The sequence below is a fragment of the Heterodontus francisci genome, chromosome 5 (assembly GCF_036365525.1).
Source record: "Heterodontus francisci isolate sHetFra1 chromosome 5, sHetFra1.hap1, whole genome shotgun sequence".
Classification (NCBI taxonomy): Eukaryota; Metazoa; Chordata; class Chondrichthyes; order Heterodontiformes; family Heterodontidae; genus Heterodontus; species Heterodontus francisci.
This window is the reverse complement of record NC_090375.1, coordinates 183121990-183145973: the sequence shown is the minus strand read 5'-3', so window position 1 is coordinate 183145973 and position 23984 is coordinate 183121990. Positions and strand designations below refer to the sequence as shown.

At 43.5% G+C, this 23984-nt stretch overlaps 1 protein-coding gene across 4 annotated transcripts in view; it reads right to left on the bottom strand.

Annotated features, from left to right (window-relative positions):
- The window catches only part of dspa (desmoplakin a), a 105468-nt gene extending 82702 nt beyond the window's left edge, over positions 1–22766 (bottom strand). For 3 of the 4 annotated variants that reach the window (XM_068032445.1, XM_068032448.1, XM_068032447.1), the window contains exons 1-3: positions 22317–22766; positions 17353–17449; positions 642–793 (exon numbers count right to left, since the gene is read on the bottom strand). In XM_068032445.1, the coding sequence (XP_067888546.1) occupies positions 642–793; positions 17353–17449; positions 22317–22624 (557 nt within the window). In that variant the 5' untranslated portion in view covers positions 22625–22766. The remainder of the gene's footprint in view (positions 1–641; positions 794–17352; positions 17450–22316) is intronic. The other variant, XM_068032446.1, reaches the window with a different exon arrangement.
- Positions 22767–23984: the final 1218 nt, after the last annotated feature.

The following is a 23984-nucleotide window of genomic DNA, read 5'->3' as shown; positions in this document are numbered from 1 at the left end:
GGGTGCCTGATCAGGAGGCGCCCCCCGCCCCCTCAAGCCTGCAAGGAGGCTGCCATGTATTACATGAACTTTGTCAACAGTAATACCTCCGAAACAGTCCACAATTACAAAATGACATTTTCTCTTTCTGTTGTTTGACATTCATTTAACTATCAACCTATTGTTTCATTACAGAGTGTAGGGCTGCTAACAAAGATTGTGTAAATACAAACTACTACATTCTGACCTGTCCTATTTTGAAATGTTGATTGATTAACTATAAAAACTAAGATTGTTTTCTTTTAAATCGCCTTAAAAAAATTTGAATTCTGGGTGCCAAATCACTTATTCTTAACTTCAAACTTTCAGTCATCAGCATTTCAAAATCTAAAAATAACAAGTTCTTCATTTTGCAATATCCGAAAGAAAATTTCTGCTACAAAGCACAGTATTTCAGACTGCAATTTCCAGGTTTTTGTTGGGTGAAGATATTAGGAGGTATGGAGCAACACGAGGAAATGGAATTGAGCTACAGACAGCCATGACCTAACTCAACAGTGGAACAGGCTCACGAGGCTGAATGGCACACTCCTATTCCTGTGATTCAAAACAGATCCCTAGTATTGTTCAGTTTAACCTGGAATAGAAGTAATTTTCCTTACCTTTTTTGGACTGATTCAAAAGGCTTCCCATTACGCTTTAAATCTTCAACGACGTTTTCAATTGCAACTAGGTGCCCACCAGCCACCTTCAACGAATCATCAATTTCTAATCTGTGTTTCGCAGGCTGACCAATGTCAAATGCAAACAAATCCTGCAATAAAGTAGTACGAGAAAAAAAATGGCACTTGAAGGTCTTAACCAAGCAAAATTCGATTTCCACGTAAGCATAGTCATGTCCTCAGTTCAAACAACAGAATATGGTAGTATTTTACAAACGTCTAATGTCTCTGTACAAAATTATCGCAATATTTAACATGTCAAGTTAACGTTTCAGCTAAAATGAAAAGACAGAGTAAGTTCATTTGAATGCATTATGTATTTAGTGCAAAGTTTTTCTCTTTACAGTACCAATTATTGAGGTATCCTGAATGTAGCAGTTACCAGTTATATACCACTCAGATGTCTGTACATTCCAGTCATACAGTAACAATTACTACTCAAACTGCACACAACTGTGGTACATACACATCACAAGAATCTTGCAACAAGATGGAAGCAGTGCTTCCTCATACTCCTGACTACAGTTGACGGTCTATTAATACCTTACACCCAAAACAAGGAAATATTAGACTGGACTATCTAGTACCAGTGAGAGTTAAAGTTTTCTTTATTCCTTCTCTCCTGAAACTGGCAACTTCTTGCTGGGATGTGATTTTGTGGACATCATGCATGTCTTCAGTATTTCACCCAACAGTCATTTTTTCCTGTCAGTGACAGTAAACTCAACAGAATATTCAACCACATAGATACCACAGCTATGCCCTCACTTAACATCCATATGCATACAGTTCCAGCAGCAGACAATGCAGGAACCTAGTCAATTTCCCCCTCCCCAATCCAAATATAACCCTGCCCCCAATTTCAGTCACCATTCCAGCTCAAGATCAGCTCATTCAATACAAATTAGGGATTGAATCACAGACAACATTGGGTGTCAAGCATACAGCCCACAGAACAATTTCATCTGGTCTATGGTGTGCAAGTCATGCACAAGATTGTCCTGATGCCACCGTTTTGTACTGGAGCATGGTGGCTCAGTGGAAAACAGAGCGACTGCAGAGTTGAGTGACTCTCAGTGTTTCACACTGCAGGTGAGTGAGCGGTACAGTTAGCCGGGCAGTGGCCAGGTACTGCGGAATGGAGTCCTATTTGCCATGGCAGCCCCAATTTCCAACTGCTGCTGTACATGCCGGGCAGCCACCGCCCTGTGCCTTTTGCTCTTCCCTCAGGCCAACAAGCCCCCAAAACAACCCTGGACCTGATGCCCACCACCCCCTCCATGTCTCCCTCACCCAGAATCTCGCAGAGTTTGCAGCCTCAGCTTCAATCATCAGCAAGGGAATAGCTAAAAAAAAAAAAATGTAACTTGAAGGGGATACTGTTCATCCTGGGGTAACATACTGCACCTCCAGTGGGAGCTCATTCAGCTTTGGGAATTGAATCCGGGCCTGCCACATTGCCGACAGGGTCTGGGGTGGGCATATGCAGGTAAGTGAGCAGTCAGGGCTTATTGGGAGTTCCAAGATTTGGATCCAGTGAAGATGAAAGAGCAGCGATATATGTCCAAGTCAGTAAGAGAACTTGGAGCTGATGGTATTCCCCTGCATCTGGTGATAAAACCACACCTGCCAAATGGAAACATATCAATTTTGTCATATGGAACACTATTTGAACTTTTACTGGACATTGAACATAACTTGCTTAAAAAGACCACAGAGCAAAATGGCTGAAAACACGGCTTCACATTTGCATTCTGAGAGAAAGTTGAATAGAAAGACAATGGAAGTGCTCCCTGATTCAATTAGCAAGATTGGGTTAGGCAACAGTGATGCTCCACATCTTGTCTCCACCACCACCTCCCCGCCCCCCCAACCAATGTGTCGAGTAAGCTATGAGCAAGGACTCACTGATGGTTTAACTTTTAAAAACTCTTTCATCGTCACTGGATCAAAATCTTGGAACTCCCTACCTAATAGCACCTTCACCACATGGACTGCAGCAGTTCAAGAAGGCCCACAGGAAAACTATGGATGGACAATAAATGCCAGCCTTGCCAGTGATGCCTATATCCCAAGAATGAATATATATTTTTTGAAATCCTGGTCTGTTGCAGGAACTACGGGATTAACAACTGTCATAAAACCATAGAAAAGTTACAGCACAGAAGGAGGCCATTCAGCCCATCGCATCTGCGCCGACTGAAAAAAAAAAACTAGCCGCCCAATCCAATCCCACCTTCTAGTACCTGGTCCATAGCCTTGCAGGTTACAGCACTTCAGGTGCATATCCAGGTACCTTTTAAATGAGTGGAGGGCTTCTGCCTCCACCGCCAAACTGGGCAGTGAATTCCAGACACGCACCACCCTCTGGGTGAAAACGTTTTTCCGTATGTCCCCTCTAATCCTTCTACCAATCACCTTAGATCTGTGCCCCCTGGTAAGTGACCTCTCTGCTAGGGGAAACAGGTCCTTCCTGTCTACTCTATCTAGGCGCTTCATAATTTTGTACACCTCATGTTTAATCTGTTGTTATTGAACTGCTTGAATGAAGCGGTGCAGGTTACAGCCTGCTGCAGTTTACATGAGGTGTTATACTGTTTTTAAAAGTCGAATGCTTTTAGGGAATGATGCAGTTATGCTAGGGAATAGTTATACCTTGTATGTGTATCAATGCATTATGACTGGGATTAAGTTGTGAAAATTGTGTCTGGAAACAGGTTATGTGAAATGTTTATTCGTATGCTGTATTGTAAAGACAGTAAACGACAGTGGGGGGAATTTTATGCTTGCGGCGGGGGTCTCAAAGTTGGGGAAAAACCAACGCAGAGATCCCCGCACCCCCTCTTCAACGGAAGGCACATCAAATTTAGTGCCAATTAAAGTCCAGGGACCCATAAAATGCAGGATGGATCCCCGGGCTTGTACATCGGTGGCAAATTCCCGTCCGCCTAAGTTAAAATCCAGCCCTCTCTCTTGATTTAAGAATGACCTACAAGGTACAGACTCTGGTAAAGACTAGTCAACATCTCCCCTCACAAAAATCTTCCACGGTATGACTCGGCGACTCAGTGTTAACCATTAAGCCATTGTAGGAACCCCAATTGTTTAATCTTTGCGCAAACACAATGGGCAGAATCTTACCAGCCCCCAGATGGCAGGCTGGGAGGGGGGTGCGGTAAAATAGCCAGCAGCCATGTTGAGACAGTTTCCCGACGCAATCCTGCCGTTGGGGCATTTTCCCAGTGGTGGGACCAGATTCAGAGCAGTTGTCCACTCCTAAAAAGGCAAGCAGCTGCTTTGCACTACTTAAAGGTCCTATTAAGTGCCATTTTAAACATCAATTGGGGCGACACCCCACCACATGGGGAGATTACCAGCTTAATGGAGGCAGCCTCCCTGCAGCAGCCCGGGTGCAGGAGGGGGCATCAGAGCCAGATGCTCCATAGCTCAAACAGGGGGCCGTGGTCAGGGAAGGCCGTCCATGATCTCCCCAGAGGAATCGGATTCCAACACTTGAAATTTTTCATTTTACCTACCTGTTGGAGGCTCGAGGTCTCCTGGTGGCCAACTGGGAAGCCGACAGCAGGCTCACAAGCAGCCATATAGGAGGCCGCCAGCAGTAAAATCGCTGAGCTGACCCCACTGCCATCAAGTGCAGGACCCGCTTCTAATCCTGAAGTCAGGGTCCTGAAGCCCACTGTAAAATTCAGGCCTGTAGCTCTTATGTTTGTTCTCATGATGTAGGCAATGCTGATCCACATTTATTGCCTGTCCCTAGTTGCTCAGAGAAGGAGGCACCCTCTCTTTTGCTTTTTGTTCATTGCTTTACAAGTGAGTGGGTCGCTAGACCATTTCAAGAGGGCATTATGTATCAACCCATGTTATCATGAGTTTCTTCATGTTATCTTAAGCAATGAGGTCAGTGGATTCCAGTTCCTTGAAAGATCTCTAGATGATGTATTAACAGCTAAAAGGTATATACAATACAGAGCAAGCTATATACAGAACCTTTGTCTAGGGTATTACAGTTGCAGAGTGTATATGGCTTCTAGTCATATGACTACATCCTGATACTTAACTCATGAGCATAGAGTTTTTAAAGGGACATCACTCTTAAATCGATCATACAACATCCTCTTTCTTTCCAAAGAAAAGTCTTATATTCGACAAGTAAAAACACAAAATTGGATATCAAAATTAGTTAATACAGGACAGAGATTATAAAATTTACAAGTACAAGGATAGGGAGTGAAATTCACGAGTGCAGAAGATTAAGAGTTCATTTTTCATTTCGGTGGTTTGACAACTCTCAGATCTTTTTGTGGTATAACCTTCTGGAGATGTGGATTTCACCCTTGGCTTGCAGAAGTGTTGTCAATGTGTTGGTTGTTATCCTGTTGTTCCATCAAACCCTCGTCATCGCAGTGTGTTCGTTCTAGTCCACTGTGCACAATTGGAGTATTGACACTTCTTTTAATTGGTTTCGTTTCCTCAACACTGCTCCACTGGATCCTTGTACTTTGCATACTTTGGATACCTCTGTGGTCAACCATGTTCTTATTGGGGTATGCATGACCCTGACCTTTTGTCCAACATGTAGCTGAGATAGCTCCGCTCCCTTGTTTCTCCAGCATTGTCTCCTACATCTTGGAGAATTTAGACAGATGATGGTTTGGCAGAATAGTTTGCACTGCGAAACGATCTCTGCTAGTGATGGTAAGCCCATATCCATAGATGCAGCTCTGAGGTGTAACATGGCAACATGAAAATCTCGTTTCGGTGTCGTACACTTCAGGATAAGTGATTTAAATGTGCAAACCATTCGCTCAGCAAGACCATTAGATCTAGGGTATCGTGGTGAGGACGTCACATGGTTTACACCCAATTTGGCACACACAGCCCTGAAAGGTCTGCCCATATACTGTGGCCCATCGTCAGAAATAATTTCTTCAGGTGCACCGGAGAGACTGAATATGGCACTCAATGTGTCATATCCAACAGCACTTGAAGTATCTTTTACCTGTCAGACAATTGGAAACTTGGGGAAATAATCGGTGAGTAAGATGAAGTCGTCTCCGTTCATGGTAAATAGGTCAGTGACAATTTTGGACAGATGGACTGACAGAATGTTGTGAGGGTGTAGAGGTTCTTTACGTTGTTGTGGCTGGTGGCTCTGGCATGCATCGCACATCCTCACTAACCTTTCAATGTCACCATTGATCCCTGGCCAGTAAACAATGTCACATGCCAGTTGTCTCTTTAGTTCTATACCCATATGGCCTTTGTGAAGTTGTGACAAGATGTCCTGTCAGAGAGCTTTGGGCACAATCACTTGTTTTCCTTTGAAGGTGACATCTCTCGAGATACCGAGTTCATCTCTAGAAGGCCAAAAGCATCGGAGGGTTTCTGGCACCTCTTTTATCGTATCCAGCCAGTCTTCACAGTGCCTTCAGTTTTGGTTCATTGGCTGTTTGACTGCAGTTGGTCACATTTGTGCTGAGCAAAATGCAATAAAAATCGATTTTGAACACATCTTCCATCTTGATGTCCATGCTGTCTACTTGTAGATCCAGTGGAACTTCATGTTTTCCCAGGTTTGGCAATCTACTCAGTGTATCCAAGATGACTATTTTGGTACCCAATTTGTAGCAGATGAAATCATACCCTTATACATTCACCAAGAGCTGCTGTAGTCCAAGTGGTGCACTTGTCAATGTTTTGCACTGGATCATCTCCAGTGGTTTGTGGTCGGTTTCCACAGTGAACTGCTTACCGAACAGGTAGGTGTGGAATCTTGTGATCCCAAACACCAGAGTAAGTGTTTCATGCTCTACGTTTGTGTAATTAGATTATGCGGAGGATAAACTTTTGGATCCAAATGTAATTGGCTTGCCATCTTGCAGGGTGCACGATCCAAGCTCTGTGAGGAGTCAACTTCCAGGATTGTCGTCTTCTTTGGATAATAGGACTGCAGAGTACAGGTTTCTGCTGATAATGCTTGTTTGAGTGACTCAAACAGATACTGATGGTCCTTCCTGCCATACATATGGTACATCTTTCTTTAAGAGCTCTCTCAGTGATGATGCATTGTCAGACAAATTTGGAACATATGGCGCCAAGAAGTTGAAAAATCCAAGACATCACTGGAGATCTTGTGTGTCTTGTGGGGTTGTCTAATGCCTTACATCTTCAACTTTGCTTGTGTTAGGACGGATTCTGCCACCTGAATACATGGAGCCAAAGAAATTGATCTGATTTACATTCACCTGGCACTTCTCGCTGTTAAAAACGAGCCATTTGCAAAGAGCTCCTGCCATCAGTGAATGAAGATTTCGATCATGCTCTTTTTTGATTCTGTCCATTACCGCAATATCAAATTGGCAATGCATGTACATCCAGGCACATTTTCTATAATAAGAACAAGAAATGCTGGAAATACTCAGCAGGTCTGGCAGCATCTGTGGAGAGAGAAGTAGAGTAAACATTTCAGGTCAGTGACCCTTCTTCGGAACTCCGAAGTAGGTTCCAAAGAAGGGTCACTGCTCTCTCTCCACAGATGCTGCCAGACCTGCTGAGTATTTCCAGCATTTCTTGTTCTTATTTCAGATTTCCAGCATCCGCAGTATTTTTCTTTTACGTCTTCTATAATTCTGTCCATATGCTGCTGAAGCAGATCTCGACTGACAGATAAGCCAAAGGGTAGTCTCTGGAAGCAATATCTTCCAAATAGTGTTCTGAAGGTGGTGACCTCCTGAGATTCCTTAGCCAGGTGTACCGACCAACATGCATGTTTAACATCCAAATTGGAGAAGAATTTGGCTCCTGTGAATTTGGGATTCAATTCATCCAGTGTTAGAATTTTGTGTGGACATCTCTTTAGGGAGAGGTTTAGACATCTCGGATCTAGACATACCCAGATTGCTCCATCCTTCTTCAGTACACAAGTAATTGAGCTGCACCAGTCTGTGAGAAGATGCACACGCCAGATGATGCCATTGCATTCCACGTCATCCAAATCGCGCTTAAGCTTTTCGTGTACGTGCACACTGCACAACCTCTGAGGTGCAATACGGCATCACCTTTGAAATCTCCTATGGAGTTGAATCTGTCTGGGTACATTTGTTGTAGGTCGTGGACTGACTTAATGTGAGTACCTTTGATCTGTTCTGCTGTAATGGATACCTTGGTGATCTCGTGGATAGTCACAATTTTGAGGTCCTTGCATGCTGGTAATCCTGCCACTGCTGGTCCACTCATATCTACCAGGTAAAATATTTGTGGTTTCCATACCAGCTTGCCATAGCTGTATTGCATCCAGTGTGCCACTGCAAGGGATGGGTGACCAATTGGAAATTAACGATACAACCGACAAATGCATACAATGACCCAGACACATATCCTTCAGGATTTGGACTGATGGGATATTTGCACTAGCTCTGGTGTCAATCTTAATCCGGAGTGTGTGTTTGCCAACTTTCTTTGGGCACATGTTAATAGTAGTAAAAGCTTCCAATTGTTCGACTTAAATCAACACAATGTGTCAGGTTCACAATGTGAAATGCCTGCTCGTTTTCTGGCTGAGAATCACTCCATTCTGAGCCTTGTCTCTGTTCTATTTTGCTGTGGACTTCGTGTAATCGGCTTGTGTTTACGCATGTCTGTGGCGCTCTCCTTGCTGCTTCTGCCCTGCTGCTGCACCGGTCTTCTGTTTGTTTGCGTCCTACTGTGACTTCTGGCTGCATCTTTGGAGCCAGATTTCTTGCACAGGTGGTCCTTTTGCACCACACACCTTGCACAGGTCTTGAAATGATGGACAACTTCGCAGTGAGTGAGACAAACTATGCTTACCACACAGCTTGCTTGTTGTTTGTGGCCTGGTTATTGTGCCGATATGGTCATCTGCACCTAGTGCTTGCAGATGCTGTTGTCTGGCTACAATGGCTTTGTATGTTCTGCCATCTTCCAGCAGCGCATCAATGCTGTGGCATTTCTTCTTCCCCTCAAAACCCGAGGACTTGTTTTAAAAAAACACTTTAATAGATGTTGATACAATCACCAGCTCCATTATTCGCTCCGACAGCTCAGTTTCTGAAAAATCATATTTGTTGCCTTTACTACAGCATCTACTAATGAATTGATCTATTGATTCCTGTGGCCGTTGCCTGTAGGACATCAATTCCAGGTGATGAATTCTAAAATTCACTCTTACCCGAAGCTGATCTTCTAGCACTTACCATACCTTTGTGGGATCTTTCTGGTCCTCTTCAGACAAGCCAGAGGTATTGATTCTGTATAACCCCTCATTTTCAACTGCTATCAGTATTTTCACAGCCTGCTTCTTTGGTTCTGCAACCGCTTGGTCTGTGATGCATAGCTGCACTCTTTGTTTAAAAAGTTTGAACTCTGATTGGAAAGCCATTGATATCCTGTTAATGCTGGGAAATTGATATCTGTCTTTCTGCTCTATATTTAAACTTTGTTCAGCTCTATACGTGCCTTCAGCACAATACTTATTCTGACTCTTCTATTTGTTGCTTGAAGCTGGTTTTAAAACTTGTTCTATTAATTCTGTGCTGTTCCCCTTTTAAAGAAATATTTTTTTTAGACTAGCTGCTTTGATGGAGTGCAACAGGTGCTGGACAGTGTTGTTGGTTTATTTTGACTTCAACACTCAAGCTTGTATGTTTACACAGCTGTTCAATAGGCAGATCAAAAGGTTTTCCCCTTAGCTTTTTTTGCTAGAGTTTGTTTATCTTCTTCACACTTGACTGATTTAATGATTTTTTTCCAGCTTGACGGCTTTTATGCAGACTCCACTGTGTTGGGGGATCCCGTGCTTTTTCCCCCCACTATTGGACTGGTTTCTTTTTAATTCATGTGCCTTTCAGAGTTTTCCCCTTTTTTTCCTCTCTTACTCACATGGAGCCTTTAGAAAATGATTTTTTTTTTTTTTAAAACTGTACAAAGGCTTTTTTGGAAACTGGGATTTCTTCAACATTGGCACAATGACACCTGATCACTTGCCTCTTAGCCATGCTGCCGTTGTATGGAGCTTTTCTCAGCCTTCAAAAAAGGTATGTAACATTCTTTCACTCTTTTCAGGTACTTGTTTTAAAGTTTCTTCACTTGTTGCTTCAAATTTTCTCTTCAGTTTGCTGTTCTGCTTTTAAATTTTGTTTGCTGTTTTACCCATAGTCTCCAAGCTTATATCTTGTCTTTTCATCACCGTTGCCACCATATCACCAGTTTCTTTGTGTTATCTTAAGCAACACAATGAGGTATGTGGATTCTAGTTCCTTGAAGATCTCGAGAAGATTTAACAGCTAAACCAGTATACACAATAGAGCAAACTATATATAGAACTGCTGTCTAGGGTGTTACAGTTGTAGAGTGAACATGGCTTCTAGTCATATGACTACATCCTGGTACTTAGTTTATTAGCATACTGAGTTCTTAAAGGGACTCACTGTTAAAGAATCATATAACACACAAAGCATGGGACTGGAGATCATATGCTAATCTGGTAGCTTTCATGGTCATTTTTTTCCTGGTGCCAGCCCACAAATTACCAGCATAATTGAATGCAATTTCACAACTTGGTGGGATCTAAACCAACAATCTGTTGCCAGTTCAGTACGATGACAACTACACTACTGTATCCCATGTTAGTGAAGCCTGTCTAAAACTTTATACGGAGGAATTTATTTGCGCTAACAAAAAATTTGCAAGTCCACTTTTACACAACTCCATTTATTTACAATGCAATATTGCACAATTTAGCCACATGGCAATTATAGTCAATAAATTTCCTCAGAAAACTGTTACTCTCAGTGGTGTAATTTTCTACACATTAAGTTTTATGTTGCACCAATAGTGGAAATTTCCCTTCCAGAGCACAATAGGGCTTTGTGCGCATCAGGCTATGGGCATTATTCCTATCACGTAGCTTTCCTCACACACAATGTCATGTCATTAATAACCATGCAATGGTATCAAAAGCTTCATCAACCTGTAGCTGATATCACAGAATCAACTTTGAAATATTGTTTTCTTCATTATTAAACCAGAAAACAGTGATTGTAAAGAAGAAACAAAAGCCCCTTTTCCCTCGTGCTCAATATGGACAGCTTTGAAAGCAATGCAGGAACCCAGTTCAACCAGTTTGAGAGAGAGTAGTGCTCCTGTGTATGAATTAATAATTCAACACCATCTACATCCTGGGGGTTACCATTAACTAGAAACTGAACTGGAGTAGCCATATAAATACCATGGCTACAAGAGCAGGTCAAAGGCTAGGAATCCTGCGGCAAGTAACTCACCTCCTGACTCCCCAAAGCCTGTTCACCATCTACAAGGCACAAGTCAGGAGTGTGATGGAATACTCTCCACTTGCCTGGATGGGTGCAGCTCCAACAACACTCAAGAAGCTCGACACCATCCAGGACAAAGCAGCCCGCTTGATTGGCACCCCATCCACCACTGACGCACACTGGCAGCAGTGTGTACCATCTACAAGATGCACTGCAGCAAACCACCAAGGCTCCTTCAACAGCACCTTCCAAACCCGCAACTTCTACCATCTAGAAAGACAAGGGCAGCAGATGCATGGGAACACCACCACCTGCAAGTTCCCCTCCAAGTCACACACCATCCGGACTTGGAACTATATCGCCTTTCCTTCAATGTTGCTGGGTCAAAATCCTGGAACTCCCTTTCTAACAGCACTGTGGGTGTACCTACCTCACATGGGTTGCAGCGGTTCAAGGCAGCAGCTCACTACCACCTTCTCAAGGGCAACTGGGGATGGGCAATAAATGCTGGCATAGCCAGTGATGCCCACACCCCATGAACGAATAAAAAAATCATAGAGCTATAAAAGAACTCAATTAAAATGCTTGTGATCTTCACCAGAAAGAAAGTAGTGGAACAACAGAAAAGACTGCAGAATGTTACCCAAATTATATTTTGAACATCTGTGTTAAACCTAAGAGATCACAAAAAATATATTGTAATTCCCAAAACAATAAGCAGTACTTGGCATAAAGTTACTGAACAAAATACTTTCTTGCATCAAAATTTAGGAAAAATGTCAGAAAGGAACTAATTTCATCAACAGAATGATATCCCCCAATGTACAGAACTAGAAGACATTAGAACAAGAATAGGCCATTCAATTAGATCATGGCTGATTTGTACCTCAGTTCCAATTACCTGCTTTTGCTCTGTATCCCTTAATATCCTCACCTAACAAAAATATATCGATCAGTCTTTATCATTTCAATTGACTCTGCATCAAGTTCCAGATTCCCACTACCCTTTATGTTCAGAAGTGCTACCCGATTTCATTTCCAAATTTTTTATCTCTAATTTTAAATTATGCCTCCTTATTCCGGATTACACCTCTATCAGAAATAGTTTATCTGCATCAAAGCTATCAAATCCATTTTTTCATTTTAAAGACTTCAGTCAGTATTTAATGGAGGCAACAGAGGTCTTGCCTGCCAGCTGAAGAACTGGCGAGAGCGCCTGTCGCCTCTTTTCAGGATGGCCCGCCTCATAACATGCCAATCAGGCATTTAGCTGAACAGCAGACGGCCTTGCCTGGGATTACGGACCCTAGCAACTGAGGCCCTGCCCGCTGAGAGGTGCCAGCCAATCAGAGCCCGGCAGCTCTTTTACTCAGCAGCGCCACAGAGGAGGTGGTAGTTGCCGCCAGTAATGAACCTACCCAAGGTTTAGGATCGCCGATGGACCCAAGGCCACAGGTGAGTGATGGCAAGAGGGGTTTCATAGGATGGGGGTCATAGGGAGGAGTGTGTAGGAGGGTCAACAGCAAGGATAGTGGGGTGGCTCTCAGTTCCCCCCACCCCCAGGAGCTGGCAAGCAACCCGCAGAAGTTTACTCATCAAGCTCCCAGCTTAAGGGCTTCGGTTGGTGGGAGGGGTGGGAAGGCTGTCCACAGACCTTCCTACCACGGATTTAATTGGGGTGGAGGCAGGAGGTGGGTCCCCACCCACCACCATCCCACCCAATTAAATGCTCTCCCCACTTTCTAACTCCAAGGGGAAAGAGCATTAAATCTAACCCTTGGATTATATCACCCCTCAAACCTTCTAAACTCAAAGAATACAAACCAAGCTTGTGTGACCTGACCTCATTTTAATCCTTCAGGAGGACAATCCAGCTGTGCTTCTATGGAGAGCTACATTGTTTATTTGTACTATAAATCTGGGTTTTCCCCATTGATAGTAACATACTGTTTGCCCAGGGACAGCAGAAAAGAAGTAAATTGTGCTTTGTTTTCTGGTATATGTTATAGTGACATGAGACACAGCCTCAGTAAAAAGCATCCGCGCGGGAAAGCTAAAATCAATCCCAATGCAATGATTGAAAGTTGAGGAACTGTCTTGGTAGAATTTCAACCATCAAATCTGGAGCCATGTTGCTCTTTTATTTCAAGCAGCAAACCCTCAATGTGTCTCAAACTACCATTTCAATGTTAAACTGTACACAAAACAGCTGAAAGCAATAATACAAAGTACAAAGGCAAGGTATGCAGACAAGGTGATCCCAGATTTAATTTCCAGTTTGTGATGAATTTGCTGATCAGAGGCAGGGCAGCAGTAAGAGTATTGTAACTAGCCAGAACCCCTGGCGTAAAAGGAGAAAATAATCAGCTAAGATCCCTTACAGCTACCGTAATCCCTACTCTGACCGCAGATTTATGGATGCTGGGATAGAATGGGGTTGAGCTTTGTTGTGGTGTCCCCATAGTTAACAACCAGTTAAAACTAAGGTCTAGATCTCCTTCTATGGTTGGCCTAGCCTTCTGCAGTAACTGGTGAGAGAATCGCAGATTCCCAGAGGAATGGTATAAATGGCCATTTTTGGCATTTCTCCAGAGGTTTCCGAATTCCTACCAAAGCAATGACAGAAGATGGAGTGTACACTGCTGAATTTCAGGGCCAAATTTGGAACGAAGGAGCTGTCCCCTGCTCCAATACAATCCACAGATGTAGTCAAACCAGTTAGTCACATGACTAACCTGCTTGGCAGTCTGGGTTGTACAGTTTGAACTGAGAGCCTGGAGAAAGCTGTTTGCTCCTGGATTGAAAAGACCTCTCCTGGCTGGCTCACCACTGCCTCTCCTTCTGCTCCCATCTCTCTCACAGAACTCCAAAACCCACTGAAGACACATGAACCCCAAGAGAAAAGTCTCCTACAGTGAACAAGGTTTAAGAATAATACTGGGCCCCAACGAAAAGATCTACCTGCAATCAAGGACTCTACAGCGAGCTCAAAGCACAGTAACAAAAAACTCTCTTCAGAGATTTGCCTCAAACTTTTCTACTTTATTTTTCTTCTGCTCTTTTCTGTCTCTATCTGCATGCGTGTATTGCTTATGCATGCTAGGGTGGGCGCATCGTGTATCCGTAGGTGTTAACCGAATTAGAGTTTAAGTTTAATAAATTTCAACCCTATAAAAACTTGTTTGTACTGGTTTCTTTGCCTTATAATTGGAAAGCGGTGAACAAGGATTCACCAAGGGGGAGCTAAAAACTGTGTTAAAATAAAACCTTGTTACAGTAAGACCAGGTGTAGGCTGAAAGGGAACCCCCAAATCTCTCTCACCTAGTCGTAACACTAAGGAATTGAAGGATTTCGACTCAGCAAGGAAGAAGGAACAGCGATATATGTAAAACTTCGAGGTGCCATTCTTCCCATGACATTATCTTTCTTGGTGGTAAAAGTCATGGCCTAGGAGGTGCTATTGAAACACACTTGGTGAGTTGGTGCAGTGCAGCCTGCAGATAACACATACCATAGCCACAGTGCAAGTGTTTGAGGAGGTGGACACAAGCTCCAGCAACAGGCAACCTGATCAAGCAAACTGCTTCGTCCTGGATGTTGTCAAGTTTCTTCATTGTTGGTGCAGCTGCACCTATCCAGGTTATGAATATTCTATCACATTCCTGATTTAAACCTTGGTTGGCAGAAAGGCTTTGGAGGACTCTGGAAGTGAGCCACTCCTTGCAAAATACCCAACTTCTGCCATGATCTTCTGGACACAGTGCTCATATAGCTGGTCCTGATAAGCTTATGGTCAAATGAAACTCCCAAGATGATAATGATACAGGGTTTGGCAATGGCAGTGTCTTTGAAGATCAGGGTTGAAGATGGCCATTTCTCGGTGGCACAAATGTTACCTGCCAATTCTGTCCCCTTGATCTGAAAAACACTTAGTAGATTCCATTTGTGACATATTAATTAATGGTTTTTTTCCCAAAAATATACTTGATTCATAAAACTTTTTAAACTACATTATCTAATAGCAAATTTGAACTAAGTGCAATATACATCAGTTTCTTTCCATACAGTATATGAGGTGCCTCACTACACTTGCCATTACAGGTTATATTTACAGTGTAAATTTACATTTCATGTCAAACATTCCCTAGTGCATACAGCTGGAGGGGATTTTTACAGGATTTCCAGCCCCTCATTATACTATGGCGGGAGAGCCTTACTCAGCGGCCTTTCCCCATTGAGCCTTTACGACGGCTGCCCCAAGATTTAGTGCGTCCCTCAGCATGCAGTCCTCGACCATCGAATGTGCAATACTAGGTTGCTGACAGCTCTTTAACTGGTAGACCAGCAAGTTTTGCGCAGACCAAAGAGCGTCTTTCACTGAGTTGATGGTCCTCCAGTAGCAGTTGATGCTTCTCTTGGTGTGTGTCCGAGGAACAGTCCGTAGAGCACCAAGTCCTGCATTGCAGTGCTGGTCAGGATGAAACTTGACAAAAACCATTGCAACTCTTTCCAGACCAGTTTTGCAAAGGCACATTCCAGAAGGAGGTGGGCAACAGTATCTTGCCCATCACAGCCATCGAGGGCAGCGTGCAGACGCAGTGAAACGCCAAGTGAACAGGAAGGATTGACGGGGAGGGCCCTTCTCACCACCAGCCAAGCTACATCTTGGTGCTTGTTTGGAAGTTCTGCCGATGAGGCATTCTGCCAAATGACTAACAGTCTGCTTGCGGAACCATCCGACAGGATCCACCATCTCCTTTTCCTGCAGGGCCTCGAGGATGCTACGTGTGGAACACTGCCTGATGGACTTGTGGTCAATGTGTTTTTCTGCACAAAACTTCCCATGAGGGACAGGTGGTACGGCACAATCCAACTGAATGGAGCGTTCCGCAGCAATGTGGTCAGACCCATCCTTCGCAATACCGGGGACAGATAGAACCTCAGCATGTAGTGACACTTTGTGTAGACCCCCGATACGCAAACACCAAGCCTGATGCAGCTGCACACAAAGGTGGCCATGAGAATGAGGGTGACATTGGATACGTTTTCTCCCCCCCCCACCTTTATATAGAGGTTTGATCATCATGTCCCTGCGGACACGGTCTATTTTCAATCTCCAGATAAAGCGGAAGATGGCTTGGGTGACTACCACAGCGCAGGAGCAGGATATGGGCCAGACCTGCGCCACGTACAGCACCACTGAGAGCGTCTCGCAACTGACGAACAGGTTCTTAACCGCAATGGAGAGGGAGCACTGCTCCACATGCCCAATTTCTGTTTTACCATGGCTATTCGCTCCTTCCAGTTTTTGAAGCATGCCCCAGCCCCTCCAAACCATATCCCCAGCACCTTCAGGAAGTCTGACCTGACCGTAAAGGGTACAAAGGATCGGTCGACCCAGTTCCCAAAGAACATGGCCTTGTTCTCGCCATGATTTACTTTGGCTCCCAAGGCCAGTTCAAAAGGGTTGCAAATACTCACCAGTCTGCGAACTGACAGCGGATCCAAGCAGAAGACGGTGACGCCGTCCATGTACAGGGAGGCTGTGATCTGAGTGCTTCCACTACCTGGGATTGTCATCCCTCTTATGGTCGCATCCTTCCTGATAGACTCAGCAAAAGGTTCAATACGGCCCATGAACAAGATGGCAGAGACTCCAAGTTTGATGTTGGCTTTAAATAATGGACTGAATATGTTGGATGGTAGTTTGGACAGAAATGTTAATGAGAAGACCAATTCCAACTACACTACTTCAAAGATGTTTTTAATGATGTATTATGCTAATGGTCAATAAATCAACAATTTTCCAGATTTATAGGGGGTGCATGTTAGTCTCATGTGATAGGCAGCCAATGAGTGTGCCTGGTTTGCACTGTTATACGCAATGCGCAATATTCCGCTCTATTAAAACCAATGAAATAATGTTAGGCAGGGCATATAACAGATGGCAGGTACCATACCATCCATTTTGTACAGCCACCTGAGACAAATTTTCACCCTAGTATCTCTACATAGCATAGTAATAGCTGCAAAGTTGATAGCTGCCTGAATCATATTATCATAGGTCTAATTAAGGAAAACTTGAAACTTCGTGAAATGACAAAGCTAAAATGAAACCAATATATAGTTATTGGAAGACACTAATAAAAATGACTCTGGAAGGTTTTAATGAAACAGAAAACTCCAAGCCTAAAGCACAGGATCATGTGCTTTTATTTTAAAAATCAAATACATCTGTAAATCACTTTTGAACTCTGTTACATTGAGACTGCTTTAAGATGCAATGAAAGGTGTTACTTCAACTGAATAATCTTTGCTTTTAATTTGAGTAAGAATTTACCTTTTGGAGCAGCCTCTCTGCCTGTATAAGATTCTCCGTACATTCATCCGTTATCCTTTGGATCGTGTTATGTTGTCTTTTTAGTGAATCCATACTACTTAAAGAGAAACAGAGAAAGTGTGTGCAGTACAGGTACATGTGTTCATGTATCAAAATCTGTTGATTCTGTACCATACCATACAGTTGTGCTTCTACATATTTTTAATTCTTTTATCTTTACCGCTCCTAGATCCCTCTCTCCTGTCGTCATATTTCCTTTCATTTCTCCCTTGTCTTCCCAAATCCCTAACAAACCCTTCAGTAATCCTCAACCTTCCTATTCTCCTGCTGCCATCCCAGACTCAACTCCCTCTTCAGTAAGCCTACAACTTTCCTCTATGCCTCTCTAGGCAGCCTCTGAAGGGCCCATCAAGAAACTCATCACTGCATCCTTACAAGCAGCAACCCCAACTACCCCATCCCACCAACTTGTTGACTTTCCCACCCACCATAACTGCTACTCCCCATCCAAAGCACCCCTCCCAGTGCTGACCCTGTGTGCTCTGCCAGTGAATCAGCTATCATCACCTCTCTCCGCATCTCCCTCCAGAACGTTAATTCACTTGTGAATGAGGCGCTTGCCATCCAAGGACCTATCGTGGATGATTGCATCAACATCATGGCCTTGGCAGAAACCTGGTTGAGGGGCAATGATACGATCCCCCTAAACGAAGCCTCTCCGCCTGGCTATACCTTTCACCACTTGCTCCACCCAGACCGGTGTAATGGCCTTGATCTTTCCCCTTAATCCTCACACTTTCTCCTCCTTTGAGCATTTCACCTTGTTCCACCCCCTCACCTTTCATTTAAAATTGTCATTCTCTACCACCCATCCAAGTACCATTCAAGTTTTCTAACAGATATTGTCGTTGTTTTTTTTCCTTCATCCTCGGCCCTGAGCGACTTCTCATTCTTAGTGATTTTAACCTCCATCTCAATTCATGACACTCTCCCCTCTGAGTTCATGCCCTCCTAACCTCCCTTAATCTCTCCCTCCATGTAAACTCCCCAACCCATATTCATGGTTCCCTCCTTGACCTTGCTGTCTCACATGGCCTCACAACTCGCATCATATCAATGAAAGACAAGACCATCTCTGATCACTTCCCAGTATCACTCTCCACCCACATCCACCATCCTTCCCCCTCCCAATCCCACTTCCTTCTGTGTCCACCATGGGAAAAAAACTCTACCAATTTACTTACAACTGCACTTGCAAAATCCCAACTGTCTAGCTTTTGGTCCTCTCTGCACCATAACTTTTCTGCAGCTATCAATCACACACTCGCTTCCTCTTTGATACCTCAGTGCTCATGAAAACCATTACTCTCCTTCTCTCTCACCCTGATCATTCACCCTGTGCAGCCCTCATCACTACTCCCTTAAATCCAAAGAATGCAAACTTGAACAGAGATGGCGGACAACAGGTTTAGCCATTTATCACCAGATCTGGTTGGACCACATAATGCACTATTGGGTCCTATACTCGTCTGCTAAAACTGCTCACTATTCCAGAATCATCCTGAAATGCAAAGAAAACCCCAGCTTCTTTTCACTACTACAAACCATATTCTTAAACCCCTCTCCCCTGTTTCCTCCACCCTTGCCTCAAAACAGCAAGTACGAGGAGCTCATAGGCATTTTTATGACCAAGGTTAAGATCACCCGATCAGCTGCCTTTGCCACCTCCCTTCCCTATCCTAGCCCTGAACTCGCATCTTTCTCTAGTTTCTCTCCCATTTCCCCTCATGCCCTCTCTGAGCTCATTTGTCCATGAGACTCACTTGCTGCTCCCTCAACCTTCTTCCTACTGAAGTACTGATCACCCAATGTTCCTTTCTGGCTCCCATGTTAGCTGATATTGTTAAGGTTCTCTCTCTTCAAGTACTGTACCAGGTACTCAAGACAAATCTGCCATCATCACCCCTCTCCTAAAAGAATCAACCCTCAACCCCACTGTCCTTGCAAATCATCACCCCCATCTCCAACTTCCCTTTCCTCTCCCAAGTCCTTTAACATCTGGTCACTTCCCGAATCCGTGCTCATCTTTCTCAGAACTTAATGTTTGAATCCCTCCAAATAATTTTCCACCTTGCCACAGTACCAAAACAGCTCTTGTCAAAGTCACAAAAGACATCCTACATTACTCTGACCATGGTAAACTATCCCTTCTCATCCATCTTGACTTGTCTGCAGCCTTCAACACAGTTAACCACACCATCCTCCTCCAACAGCTCTCCACTGTCATCCAACTGGGTGGGACTGCTCTCACCTGGTTGCATTGGTCGAGCAGAAATTTCCCCTAACTAAATATTGGGTAAGATTGAAGACATTGTCTTCAGTCCCTGGCACAAACTCCACTCCCTCGCCACCAACTCCATCTCACTCCCTGGCAAATGTGAGGCTGAACCAGACTATTCACAACCTTGGTATCATATTTGACCCCAAATCAACTTCTGACCACACATCTGCGCCACCATTTCTGCCTCTAACATCGCCCGACCCTGCCCCTACTTCAGCTCACCTGCTACTGAAATCCTGTTCCCCATCTTTGTTACTTCTAGACTTGACTATTCCAATGCACTCCTAGCCTGTCTCCCTCATTTCTAAACTTGAGGTCATCCAAAACACTGCTACCCTTGTACCAAGTCCCATTCACCAATCACCCCTGTGCTCGCTGACCTATATTGGCTCTGTGAAGAAACATCTCTATTTTAAAAATCTCATCCTTGTTTTCAAATCCCTCCAAAGCCTTGCCCCTCCCTCTCTCTAATCTCCACAACTTTGATATCTGCGCTTGTCTAATTGCGGCCTCCTCAGCATTCCCGATTTTAATTACTCCACCCTTAGTTGCTGTGCCTTCAGCTGCCAAGTCCTTAGCTTAGGAATTCCTTCCTAAACCTTTCCTCTTTAAAACCTACCTCTCCAATCAAAACTTTTGATCATCTGCCCCAATATCTCCTTATGTGGCTCAGTGTCAGATTTTGTTTTATAATGCTCCTGCAAAGCACCTTGGGATATTTTATTGCATTAAAAAGGTGCTATATAAATACAAGTTGTTGTTCTTATACATTGGTACATTTCAACCCTAATATGTCAAGTAACCACACTAAATTGTTAGTATAAATATTTCTAATATTTTAAGTGCTAAAATAAATCCTGAATACTGTAGTTCAAAAGGTGCATGGAGTAGTTGTACATAGTGTCTACTTAAAACATCTAACCATATTTTAGCTGAAAAAATTAAACATTTCGCAAACAGCCACTTGGAAAAAGTATTTGAGTTCAGGGGTTAATAAATCTCTAGGTCTCTGGATTTCAAACTGGGGTTTTTTGGATGGAGATAGGTTAAAGGATCTTGAGAAAACCCATGCACATCAGATTTCTGACTAATCCTCGTTTTGCTCTGATTGTTAGCTTAGTAGCACTGTAAAAAAAATTATCGACAATTATATGACTCCATAACACTGTTTTCATTTTGTCAGCTGACAGTCTCTCTATCATTAGTAAGGCCAATATCCCTCAGAACATTTAAATAGCACCCCTAAGATGTGTCAGTAATTTGCAAAGTTCTCCATTCCCTCACAAAAAAAGTGAAAAAGAGGAAGATGGGATGCATTATATAAATGCAATCTAAGACACTTCACAGGAGCATCATCAAACATTGACACCACCCCAGACAAGGAGATATTATGAAGGGTGACCAAAAGCTTGGTCAGACGTAGATTTTAAGCAGCATCTTAAAAGGGGGAGAGAGGGGTACAGAGTTGGAAAGGTTTAGGGAGGAAATTCCAGAGCTTAGGACCTAGGTAGCAGAAAGCACAGCTACCAATGGTGGAACAATTAAAATCTGGGATGCATAAGAGGGCAGAAAAGGAGGAGCACAGAGATCTCAGAAGGTTGTAGCACTAAAACAGATTACAGAGAAAGGGAATGGCAAGGGACTTGCAAACAAAGATGGCAATTTTAAACCTCAGGTTTTGTCAGAACACGGGACAATATAGGTCAACAAGCACAGGGAAGATAGGCAAACAGGACATAGTGCGAGTTAAGATACAAGCAGTAGAGTTTTGGATGAGCTGAAGTTTACGGAATGTGGGAGGCTGGCCAGCAATGCATTGAAATAGCCTTGAGTCCAGAAGTTAGACAAGCATGGATTAGGGTTTCAGCAGATGAGCCTTGGTAGAACAGAGATGGGCTGTGTTAGAGGTGGAAATAGGTTTTTGTGACCTCAAGATGGCCGAAAGCACTTTGCAGCCAAAGAATTACTTTTGAAATACAGTCGCTGTTGTAGGAAGCCCAGCGGCCAATTTGTGCATGGCAAGGACCTACAAATGGCACTGTGACTATGACCAGATAATCTGTTTTAAATGATGTGAGTTGAACAAACATTCTCCAGGACAAAAATCCCTACTCCAAGCACATGCTGCAAGGTGTTTATTTGTGAAAGTTTGTCACTTTTTCAAGGTATACCATAAATTATTTAATTTTAAAAACTGAAAATATAGACATCCCTCAAAAAAGATGTGATTCCAGTCAGTTATTGACTTCAAATAGACAACCTGGCACAACACACTTGGCTTTCATCACAAATTTATTTTGCTAAAAAGCTGCAGCAAAAGCTTGACACGCCCAATGTAGGTAAAGCTCTCAACCAGGTGCCCATTTTGTAGCATTCCAGAAACCACTCCCTCGGAACACACCCAACAGAGTTTACTCTCCACACCCACTTCCTCTTCTTACCCCTCCAAAAAAAAAGTTTTAAAATCTTCTTTCTCTCCCCCCACCCGCCCAAAAAAGATACCAAAACATTTTAAAGACAATAAAGCAGAAAGCAAATAGAAAATAATTTTGCCACAAAGTTCGTCAAATTGTTTCGAAAAATAAATACTGCAGGGAAAGGAAGGAATTAAGTTTTTCTTTACCCGGAGTACGGGGTTTCGACCAGATCATAGTCCCTTCTTTCTGAGATGCGGGGGTTCCTCGAGTGGTACGCCATTCGGGTATGAGTGCTTGCGGGTGAGTCCACACCAATCCCTGTCATACTGTACAGGGGCTGTCCGGACAGGTGCATGTCACCTCCACCTCCACCTGCGTACTGCTGCTGCATGGTCATGAACACGTCTCCCCCTCCATCGCTGCGGCTGGAGTAGTCGCCAGTCGAACGAACACTATAAAAACGACCCGACACCGAGCGGCGGTTCAGTGCCGACTGCGAGCCGCGCAAACTCATCGCTGCAGCTGCGCTTCCCCTCCGCACTCCAAATACTCCTCAGGTCGACCCGCCACAAAATAAAAAGCACAATCCAGCCGATCGCACGGGAAGAGAGACCATCCGCCGTCTCCACGCCTTCCCGCGATACTGTAAAATTTCTGGAAGAATTCCCCTTTAGCTCCAGAAACCCCGCCCCCAATTCTGGGCGCAAAAAGGTTACACCCTCAGCCACCGCCCACACCTGAGTCATACAGGACTGGCTTCAATGATCCCAATATTGAGACGCCTGTTGCCCTCTAGCAATAAAGTCTCGGGTGTGTGTTTTTCACATATAAAACCAGGTGGAGCATTAATAAGAAGCATTACTTGTTGGGAGTAAAATACGAGTGAAGCTGATTGTTGTGGGAGTTGAAGTTTTGATAGTAATTGGCACCGCGGCCGCTGATACGGAAATGTCCCCTTTGACCAGAAAGTGAATTGATTGCTGTGTAAATAATAAAGCTGACCCAGCGCTGTGCTTTGGGAAATAGCCAAAGTATTTACTTCAACCTGCGTGTCAAGAGAAAAGCTATTTAACGAACCAAACATTGGGCTCCAGCTCATCGAAGCTGGAAATTGAAGCTTTCGGGTTTATATTTCGCATAACATTTCATATCATAGTTTTGAAGCCAGTTGTTTAAATCTCCGGTGTTTGTTCTGAAGTCTACAGATCTTTATCAAGTGAAAATGAAGTAGTCGGGCGTTGCAAACATCGGTTCGGAAAACTGATTTTTTTTTTTGAGCAGTGTTAACAAGAAGATTCAGCATTAAGAAGCACATAAAGTACTTAGTAGATATAGTTAACTGGCATAATTTAAATCATGACAGGTGAATGTAACACAATAACACTCAACGCCAGTTGTGTTTGACTTCATACAGGCGAAAGTTACATTTAATGCCCTAGATTAAAGTGAGGTTAGCCAGGCTATTTTAATGTTAGATTCCTTGTGTAATTATCTTTTCATATCCTACGTTATCAAGCATGGTGTCAGAAATGGCGATCATGTAACTGAGCACAGTGGGCTCTTCGTTGTGCAAGAAAGTCACATGTATGCATACCACGGAACAATTGAGGTATGAGGTCTGTCTTCAAAGCATTTCAAAAGATGGCATAACTCAGTGCTGGGAGAACTAGGAAGGAAGCAAAATCTGGGTTTGCATTGCCACCAGCTCTTGGGATAACATCACAGTATCTTTAAAATGCTGTCAACTGAGGAAGACCAGGCCATCAGCAGCAAACAGCATTGAGATAAACAAGATATTTCTTATTGCATCGCACTAGCCAGTTCCCAGTTATCCATAGGTCCAGGATGCATCTTATAAAAAGGATATAGAGGCA